Genomic DNA, 10,257 nt, shown 5'->3' with positions numbered 1-10,257 from the left:
AATTTCTTTCCTTTCACCACATTATTCTTTCTAGTTTTCAGTAATATTCTTGAGAGGTGTTGTTGCTGATTGTTGTTTTTGTTGTTATAGTTTAAATTAATTATCTTTATTAAATTATTAAATTTTTAAGACAGTGCCCACAAGCATAGATTCTCTCTATGTTGCATATCTCAGAGCTTAACATCTCTCCTAGCTGGGTGGCTCAGCAATGGCTGATTGTGCTCTCCTCTGCTCTGATTCTCTCTGTTCTTCAAAAGATTTCCATCTTTTTTTTGTCACTGTCACCTTTTAATGGATGCTCTTGCTCTCCCTTTTTCTTAAGCTTCAGCTTGTGTACACACTAGTTTTTTTTTTATATATTAGCAGTAGTGCAATATTTTTGCATATTCACCTGTTTTTATTCCTTTTTCCACTCTATAAATAGCTATTTTCTTTCATTAAGTTTTCATTCATTGCCAAGCTGTGTAGTAGTAGTAGTAGTTCCTTTAACAAAATGAGCTACCAACAACATCCTTCAATGGGTTCTGGTTTGTTTCTTTAACTTGTTTATAGTGTTATGATTGCTGTTCATTGCATAAATTTGTTTTATTTGTTGTTGTTTTGTGTTTCAATTGAAGTTCTCAGCTTCTTGAAGTGTATTTTGAATTGTTTTTTGTTGGTTGATGTACAAATTTAAGTTCTTTTTTGTGTTTGTGCTGTGAAAACTTCAGGTAGTAGAACTGCTAGGAGAACTGTTGAGTTTGGGAGGACTTATGTGGTGAGGCCTAAAGGGAAACATCAAGCTACTATCGTATGGCTGCACGGTCTCGGTGATAATGGCTCGAGGTACTTACTGGAGATGCGTTTTTTTCGCATTATATTCTTGCATTTCATATGTGTTCTTTTGCTGATTTGTAGTTGCATATAATCTGTTGCTCAAAGTATAGTTCAAATAATTGGCGTATTTGTGATTACATGTCTATGTGTCTGTCTAGCCAAGCTGTTGTTCATTGTTGATGCTATGAACTTCATCTGATAAGTAGTGATTAATGTCGACATGGGCCATTTCTTCACGAAGTTGCCAATTTTATTCTCTCCATTTTGTATTTAGTGCAATTTCCTGTGTTAAGTTGGTGGACTTTTGGCTCCAAGGACAAGAAAAAAGTAAAAGGACTTTGTAAAATGTCAACATATCAGCATGTTCTTTATTGGAGGGGTCCATATGATGTTTTCTCTTTTGTTTTGTTTTTAATTCCTTTTTATCTTTTCAATTTGATGTTTAGCTACTTTCCGTTGATATTCTCATTCGAATAAATTTTGATAGCGAAAGGAGCGGCGTCGTGAAATAATTTGGACTTTTCCTGTTATTGTCTCTTTGGATGCCAGGTTCAATTTGGTTAGGCTTAAATGGGAAAGTAGTATATGCTATATTCATGAATAAGGACCACTTGTGCACTTAGCTAGCAACCAACCACCACCGAAAAAGTTCAATCATTAACGGAGGACCCTTAAACATATATGATAAAAGAAATAGATAATTAATCTCTCAATCCTTAGAACAGGCATATTAGTATTGACATATTGTGCAACTGAATTTGATTGTTTTGTCATCGTTAAGCACTTTGTTGCACATGGAATGCTTCTTTTGCTCAAGTAATATCGTTTTATCGTTCCACGAGTGAAGATTTTCTTTTGCTTATGTAAGTTATAGGCAGACATGTTTCTTATTCTAGTTCTGGTTTGTTGCAGTTGGTCTCAGCTCCTGGAAGGCCTTCCTCTTCCAAATGTAAGCATTTACATCTTAATTGCGTAGCATTTTGCTCTTTCTCTCGTGCATAGTCTATTTCCGCTTCATTTCCTACTGGTGAAATTGTATTATTAGTATTTCTTCTCCATAGTTCTCTTAAGTTCCTGTTAAAATCTATATGCAGATTAAATGGATTTGTCCCACAGCTTCTACACGTCCCGTGGCACTTCTGGGTGGATTTTCTTGCACTGCATGTAAGACTGGTTTCATCGCCTTTGATTAACACAATCATACTGTATATACATGACATTCTTTTTCAAATATTACGAATTTCAATTTTTTATTGCTCGTGCATTGAGAAGAAATCATCTAAATGTTTCTTTAACTTATGCAGGGTTTGATGTGGCAGAGATATCAGAAAATAGTCCAGATGACTGGGAAGGTTTAGATTCCTCAGCAGCACACATTGCAAATTTGTTGTCAACAGAGCCAACTGATGGTACTCTCAACGCTCAACTTAAAAACTAATCTTTCTTACAGTAAATTTTTTGTCTGTCAACTTTTACAGCTGCTTATTCTTTCTGGTAACTAAACTTCACCATACGAGGAGTTAGGTCCTGCTTTTTGTTTGTGTTTACCGTTTGTAGTTTATTCCCCCAATGGTTTCGTAGTAATTAAGCTTGAGCGAAAGGTAAGAATTTGACTATAGATCTAGGCTTTGGAAAAGTCCGCTTTAATGTTAATGTTGTAGTTAGTCCATTGGGTGAAAAACAATCTAACTTTATATGCAATACATGTCTTCATCTACATCAACTGATCAACTTAATGGAAATTTCATGCCCTTACAATTCTTGCAATAGTTAAAGTCGGTATTGGAGGCTTCAGCATGGGTGCTGCAATAGCACTTTACTCTGCAACTTGTGCTGCCCTTGGACGATATGGAAATGGCAATCTGTACCCTATTAACCTCAGGGCAGTTGTTGGGCTTAGTGGCTGGCTTCCTGGTTCAAGGTATGCGTATTACGAGTTTTACTAAGATAAAATCTCAATTCCTGTAGTAATTAAAATTTCATGAAATAAGTTATCCTTTAAAGTTCTAAACCAATGTTCAAAGGCATTCCAAATTAGGAAATAACTGGATGATTATCATATATTCTCTCCTTCAGCCATATACTCATCAATAATTTTAAGTACCGAAACTGAAATCAGAGTAGTATACATGCTCGATGGAAGAACCCGTTCATCTCCATGTTATTCAAAGAACATTCATAAAGCTAAATTTGTTACTATGCAGGAGCTTAGGGAGCAAAATGGAAGTATCACATGATGCGGCAAGGCGTGCTGCATCCTTGCCCATTTTGCTTTGTCATGGATCAAGTATGCATCTTTCTCTTCTATGTCGTCTTTAAAATGTCTTAAGAGAAAGTGTAAATAAGATAAAGATATAGCCAAATAATATTGGAAGAACTCACAAAATCTCTATACAAGAATTTTGCAAAACAATTTTGCTCCGACTGACATGTCATTGTTAAGAGTTTCGAGTCCCATGCTAGTCAGTTGACAAGCTAATCTGATCCGAGCCTTCACTTATGCATAATATGCTACTTTCTAATTGTAAGATATGATACTCTAATTACCTTTTGTAGATGATGATGTTGTGTCCTATAGCTACGGAGAGAAATCTGCTCACGCTTTAAATTCAGCAGGTTTTCGACATCTCACATTCAGACCATATGACGGGTAAATATCAAGCTACGTTGAACAGAAGTAAACTAATTACTCCCAAGTGATCTGCTAAAGAACTTTTATTGTTTTTATTTTACTATTCAGGCTCGGGCATTACACAGTTCCTAAAGAAATGGACGAGGTTCGCAATTGGCTCGCAGCAAAACTGGGCCTAGAGGGATCACACTCATAAGGCGATTGATGGAAGACTCGTCATCTTCTAGCCGGAGCTAGAGATGATGTAAACAGGGAAAAAATAATATGAGAAGGAAAAGAAATGGATTTGTATAAGTAGGTAGTAAATAGAATGGGTGATGGGTATATGGTATAGATATGTTAACCTTCCTAATTCCCTTTTTGTCTCCTTTCCTGCACTGAAAAATAAAGCTTTGGATTTGGCTTGTAGAATTTTAGAAGTAATATTATGTCTACCAAATTTTGCTAATGTTTCAATCTTTACATTTGCCTCGTAACTATTATCTGCGTTCAAGAAATACATATAAATTATACTACGATTTTCTCACTTGATCTTCATCAATCGCGTGTTCAACCTCATAAAGAAAAGGAGGCAAATCCATATAAAAAGAAAAACAATGAAATATCCACATCAATAGAGAAAGTGATCAAAAGAAACAGGTGAGCTTATAGTTCACATTTTATTGCAGAACTGCATGTTCTCTTGCATGAATACTGGAAAAAAAAAACAGAGAACATGAAAAAGAATAACAAAAATTGTTGGCTGAGCTTGCCACCAGTTTCTTGAAATATCCTGCACAAATTAGTATACCAATTAGTTCTGTGATATGCAAACAAACATAACATGAATCTGCTAAAATAATTATATGTGACATCCAGTTACTGAACTATCACTTACCGCTACGTGTTATCTATAGCTTCTACTGTCTATTCAGTCGCCATCAACTTGCTGGCCTCCATCTTTCACCTTGCTATATGGAGTTAAAGGAGGAAAAGATGGCACCTCAGGTAGAATGAATTTGCGGCCACTTTTCAACCCTTTTGAACTGCTTGATCTGGATTTTTGAGACCGAATTTGTGGAGGAGACACTCGTTTCTGATTTGGTGAACCGGCTTTCGCAATCTTTGTTGGGGTAGAGAAGTTGTTGAATGTAGGAAGTGTATCATAATCCTTGAACGTGTCGTATAAGTGGCTCTCAGGACGAAATGCAGGTGTCACCTTACTTCCATATACTACTTTTGGTGTAAGACTGGCAGGTGACTGTAGCATATGGCTGTACTGTTGATGCGCTTGAGTTTGCGAGTTTGTAGTAAGAGAAGCTGTATTAGAATTTGGTTCTGCGTGCCGATGTGATACTGAAGTTAGATCAGCAAGTGCTTGTGCTTCCCATGTCGGAGTTAAGTGATGGGCTCTTCCACCTTTGATAAAATCAGTCACCATCTGCTCATGAGCTGCATTCTCCCAATTTTCGACTTTTCTGAATATTGATTCTGCAATTCCATTTTTATGAAAAGAGTCAGTTTGCTTTTGATTTTAGGAAAGTAAACAAATGATAGTTAGCAAACTTCAGCAGCCTCCCAATTGATTATCAACTCTATACTATGTAGCACAAAAACGAAGAACGGAAAATGGCTAAACAACATTTTCTATAAGAATAACTTATAGAAATAGAGTTTTGGAGTTTCAGAAACGCTTTCGGAAATGTAAACAAAACACTGAATCGTAGGATTCGAGAAGTTTCCGAGCAATCAATTGATTATCAACTCTGTACTATGTAGCACAAAAATGAAGAATGAAAAATGGCTAGACACCATTTTCTATAAGAATAATTTATAAAAATAAAGTTTTTGAGTTTCAGAAACATTTTTGGAATGCAAACGAAACATGAATTGTATGACTCGAGAAGTTTCCAAGCAATATAGATTATCAATGTTGAATTTATAAAATATACAGTTCTTAAAGATTCTCTATTCTGCAATAATCATTCTGTTACTGTAGGCACAGATGATATATATCATATATCAATGACATGCATTAATCTGCTTCAGTAACCGGGAATCGAGCTAGAAAATTCTGATGAACAAAAAGTTACAGAAAACAGACAGCAAAAACTTAAAAAAAAAAGTGCTAAAAGAAAAATCTCACCTGCTTTTTTACCATGAGTGTTGTTACAACCTTCGCAACGGCATCCATTAGAGCATCCAACTTCAGCCTTAAACTCGAGCATAATTTTCAGAAAGTCAGAAGATATCAAGGATAAATCATATATGTAAGTAATAAGGCTCACTGCTCTTTCTTTTCAGCTTGAAGAAGTAAAGCTAACTATAACAGTGTTGAAAGAAATACAAGTCATACAAACCTGGAAACATTCACAGTATTTTTTAAGACATTTTGACTTTTTGCAATTGCATCCTCTTTTGTGTCTGGCCGAAGAAGGTGTTGTCCCGTTTTTCTCTTCCTGAATACGATTCTAATCTTAACAACATGCCTGAATATGATTCTAATATAAGTCAAAGCTAAAGAACAATATCAAGAAAGGGAGATTACCACCACATCTGCTGGAGAATTGGCGGCTTGCTTAACAACCTTTGGTGCAAAAGCGAGTGGATTACGGGTTTCAATTTGTTGTCGTGCATCAAGGACTGTGTCCTCATATTCGGGCCTGTTAAGGCAGTTTTCGCATCCACATCTAACCTCGCAATAAACCCCAGCTGCAAAGCACTCACAGTAACTGCATATATAATCACGGCAGTCACAGTTGACACATGCTAAAATAACAGGTGGGGTGAATTTGCTATTTTCAGAAAGATACTATTGAATAATCTCCAGGCTCATTGTGAGTCTACGTTGCACAGAAATGAAAATACTGAAACAGAAAATGTTGACACGGGTGAAACGATACTTTATTCTAAGAATATTATCATATATATATATAAATTACAAAGTTTAGGAGTTTCATAAAAAATTCCATTTTCAAAGACAAAACACCGAAATGTAGGACGCGCCAAGTTTTCGTGCAACTTATTTGTCGGTGAGTTGGTTTTGTAAGAAATTTGATATGAAAGCAAAGTTACTTACAGTTTCAAGCATCTTGATTTCTTACAGTTGCAAAGTTTGCACTCGGTGTCATCAGTGTTTCCCCTTTTCCTGACAGTTCCAGCAAAGTAAGCTTTGAAAAACATAGAATCTTTCCTAAGAACCAAAAATGTTGAATTAAGAAAAAAGAATGCTAGCAGACCTGTTTTTCTTGGGGCTCATATGGTTTAACTCTCCAACCATGTCAGTGCTTGATGGAGTGAATGAAGTCCCTTCATATGCCACTACCTGCTGCTGCTCATATGGTGTCACACAACTAAAGTCACATAGAGGTTGCGTAGGGTTAATATAATAGGTAGCAGCTTGACTCTTTTGCATATAATCTTTGACTCGCGCGTAAATTTCTCCGGTAACAGAAGAGTTTAAGATATTATCCGACAAGTCCTTTGGTAAACTATTGATTATATCAGACAACAGCTTCTCCTCTTGTTCTTGCAGATTACCTGCCAGTTTCTTGCCTAACAAATTTAAGTACAGAGATGTGTTGATGCCACCACTTAAAGGGAAACCGAACCCGTAAGTTGAGGCTGACTGATAAGGGCAGTAGGGTGACCAAATAGTAGCATTCTGGGGAAAAGCACCTGTCTGCCAACTGCTGGAAGTGTCATAAGGATCAACATAATGTGGAACTAGATTCTCCTGGTTTGGTAGGCAATCCGGTAAGCTTGAATTGGCATAAGCATTAGTATCCTTGTAGCCCATTGTGCCTCCGAATTGAAGATGTCTACGTATCCCACGTTGATCCTGATCAGCCTCCTTTACAATTTCACAAAGTTCTATTCTTAGTATTGCACAGAATCACTATCAAAAAGGATTTTTTAATAAAAAAGAAAATTATCCACATTCATTAGTTATGAATATAGAAAAAATCAATAACTTCCCTTTCTCTCTAGAATCTTCTCTCTTGGATTTTCTTATTTCTAAAGAAGGCTCTCTATGGCTTGAAGCAAGCACCGGGAGCATGGTTGGAGAGTTATTGTTATCATGATTATGCTAGAGATCATGATACAACCTACATTTTGCTTATCACGTGCACATTATGCTCGACTTCTATATGTTTAGTCTTCGTTCAGGACCTACCTCTTAATTAGTGCAGTAAGAGACAACCTACATTTTTGCTTATCAAGTACCTATGCATAGTATTAAGCTGCGGCAGCAGCTCAAGACTGTATGTGGTTAATACAACTCATGAAAGATCTTCATCAACCGGCTGGTTACTCGATACAATTACATTATGTTCAGGCAGCTATACATTTGACTGAAAATTCACTGCTTCATGCAAGAACTAAACATTTAGAAATATATCACCATTTCATGTAAGAAAAAGTCACGCATGGAGAAACAAAGATGCAAAACATGAAGACCAAAGGTCAAGTTGCTGATAAATGTACTAAAGAAACCTACTGGTTGGAGATACAAAAATTCTAGAAAGCAAATTGGTTTGGTGAGTTAATATAGATATAGAAAAATCAAAAAGTTCCCTCTCTTTCTCCATAGAATTTTTTTATTTCTATAATTGTGCCCCATCATTCAAGAATATTTGAGAATTTACATAGTATAGGTATTACTAACATTATGTAGTATAAATAGGATATGGTTATTTCATTTATATATATAAACATTAGTAGCTAATCTATAAAAAAGAGCATGCGTGGTGAGGGCTATTGTATCAAAACTTCTCATTATAGAATAATAAAAGACGTTATCATGCAATTTCGTACTCGATTCAATTTACAATGAAACTCAGAATGATTCAAAAACAAAAATGGTAGTAGAATTACCTGTTATGTTGCATGGAAATGGAAACAAAAAGGCGGAATAGAAATGCTGAAATAGGAAACAACAAAATGATACTTTTTAGGCCATGTTTGGTTCATGAAATAGTTTCGGAATAAAATAGCTATTCCGTATAAAAATATCTATTCTTTACTTTGGTCTATGGAATAGCAACTCCATAGAATTGCTATTCCATGATTTTGTGGAACAACTACTCCACTCAAAAAATAACGAATAGCTATTTCATTTCTTATAGAATAGCTATTCCATTCCGTGCTATTCCATTTCATGAACCAAACATGACTGGAATAGATTCCAATTGAAGGTATTTCAAAAAGGTAAAAGTTTTGACACAGAACACGAATCAGAATGTATCACAAACAAACAATAACTTTTCATTCTTACCTTAATCTTTCGAGTCAGCATTAAGATTTCGGCAGAATCTTTGTATGCATCAACAGTCTGCAGAGGTTGAGGAACTGAACTATCACTGATATTCACAGCTTGACCATCTGCTACTTCAGCCTGCAAAACCAATAACTCCAATTTTTTTTTACCAAAATACACTTTTACAAAAAAAATCAACTAGGAAACATAGACACTTCATTCAACCAATCAACGTGCAGGACACTTCCGAAACTTCATTTTTAACATAGAAAGTGTCCAAGTGTCTCGTTTCCCGTATCTGTGTCCGTGCTACCTAGCAATACAATGAAATTAAATATTGTATAATACCCAATTGATTTGTTCACCTCGGACACAGATTTGACATCATGAAATTGATGCACAGAAGGATCCGACCCGCTCGTATCGCCCTCAATATCTACACAATCAGCAAAGTACTCATCAGCAGTGATACTGCTGGACTGATGATCTTCATTCAAATAGACATAAGTACCACCTTGTACACTTGCATCCGTCGCCTCTCTGCCAAACACCAAACTCTTCAATGATATTTAACAGAAATGAAAAAACTAAATTCAAATCAATGACTTCATGTTTTATTAGTAAAAACCTTTTGACAAAATCAAGTTGCCGGTGACGACCGATACGAGGCGAAGCAAAAACAACCGAAGGAGCAGGGACATGTCGGGACTGTGAATACCTTTGTATGTACTTCTCCACCGACTTACTAACCGGTTTCAATGGAGACAGATTCTCCAGGTAACCGTAAGGCGAATCCTAAAATCACACAAAAATCATATTCAATTGTCAAAACACACACAACAATGCAAAAATGACTCACTACACCACGCCATCCGTGAACTGAGCCATTCATTTTTGGCAGACTGAATCTATCTAAGAATTTCTTGACGAAAATGATCATGAGATATAAATAAAATGATTTACTTGTAGAGTCGGAGATGACGAGGAAGACGAAGAATTAGCGAGTGGGTCGGATTTTCGAGGAGAAACCATAATAGGTTTATTATGGTACAAAAATCAAGAAGAAAAGGAGCAGCATCGTACGGATATTAAAAGCAGAAGAGATGTTTGTTGGAGATGAATCTCTCTGGTCGGATTTGTGCAATTCAGTTTAGTTGTTTTTTTATTACTATCGTAATATCTTCTGTTTTTCTTTTCAAACCTCGTACCGAGCGGGAACTGTATCTTTTTAGGAAATTGTATGTGAACGGAATTAGGGGAATATTTGCAGCTTATTTTTCACATTTATGACTTCCTAAATTTATTAAAAAAAACATTGTATTTTAATTTTTTTTTTATTTATATAGTCTTTTACGATGGTAAAAATGAAAAATAAAAACAACATGAAACAGACATCAAAAAATAATATTTTCAAAAAAAAAATATGAAACGTGAAGAAAATCTATAACATAAAAATGTGAAAATGTGTTTGTTAATATTAAAAGTTATAAAATTTTACGTGTGAATTTCATTTATAAGGATGTATTTTTATTAAATAAATTATGATATTTTTAGAATAATTAATAAATTA

The 10,257-nt window shown here is 35.4% G+C and overlaps 2 protein-coding genes across 5 annotated transcripts; one reads left to right on the top strand and one right to left on the bottom strand.

Moving 5' to 3' along the window:
• LOC126681305 (uncharacterized) lies at positions 1–3,896 on the top strand. Of its 2 annotated transcripts, XM_050376830.1 has the most exons (9): positions 1–527; positions 711–825; positions 1,729–1,765; positions 1,911–1,980; positions 2,121–2,225; positions 2,587–2,737; positions 3,021–3,103; positions 3,373–3,466; positions 3,557–3,896. In XM_050376830.1, the coding sequence occupies exons 1-9, from the start codon at positions 494–496 to the stop codon at positions 3,642–3,644; spliced, it is 777 nt and encodes a 258-aa protein (XP_050232787.1). In that variant the 5' UTR covers positions 1–493; the 3' UTR covers positions 3,645–3,896. The 2 variants fall into 2 exon arrangements, with proteins under 2 accessions (XP_050232787.1, XP_050232788.1); XM_050376831.2 differs by lacking the exons at positions 1–527; positions 711–825 and adding an exon at positions 1,540–1,632.
• Positions 3,897–4,030: 134 nt separating this feature from the next.
• On the bottom strand, positions 4,031–9,926 carry LOC126681303 (uncharacterized). Of its 3 annotated transcripts, XM_050376829.2 has the most exons (12): positions 9,651–9,926; positions 9,316–9,482; positions 9,202–9,227; positions 9,053–9,123; positions 8,706–8,825; positions 6,667–7,280; positions 6,507–6,575; positions 5,976–6,159; positions 5,788–5,886; positions 5,574–5,640; positions 4,326–4,918; positions 4,031–4,220 (listed from the first exon to the last, which is right to left on the bottom strand). In XM_050376829.2, the coding sequence occupies exons 1-11, from the start codon at positions 9,717–9,719 to the stop codon at positions 4,359–4,361; spliced, it is 2,046 nt and encodes a 681-aa protein (XP_050232786.1). In that variant the 5' UTR covers positions 9,720–9,926; the 3' UTR covers positions 4,031–4,220; positions 4,326–4,358. The 3 variants fall into 3 exon arrangements, with proteins under 3 accessions (XP_050232786.1, XP_050232784.1, XP_050232785.1); XM_050376827.2 differs by having other exon boundaries at positions 9,053–9,227; XM_050376828.2 differs by having other exon boundaries at positions 6,667–7,277; positions 9,053–9,227.
• Positions 9,927–10,257: the final 331 nt, after the last annotated feature.

The sequence above is a fragment of the Mercurialis annua genome, linkage group LG5, assembly GCF_937616625.2.
Source record: "Mercurialis annua linkage group LG5, ddMerAnnu1.2, whole genome shotgun sequence".
In the NCBI taxonomy this organism is placed as follows: Eukaryota; Viridiplantae; Streptophyta; class Magnoliopsida; order Malpighiales; family Euphorbiaceae; genus Mercurialis; species Mercurialis annua.
This window is presented reverse-complemented; position numbering and strand designations above follow the sequence as displayed.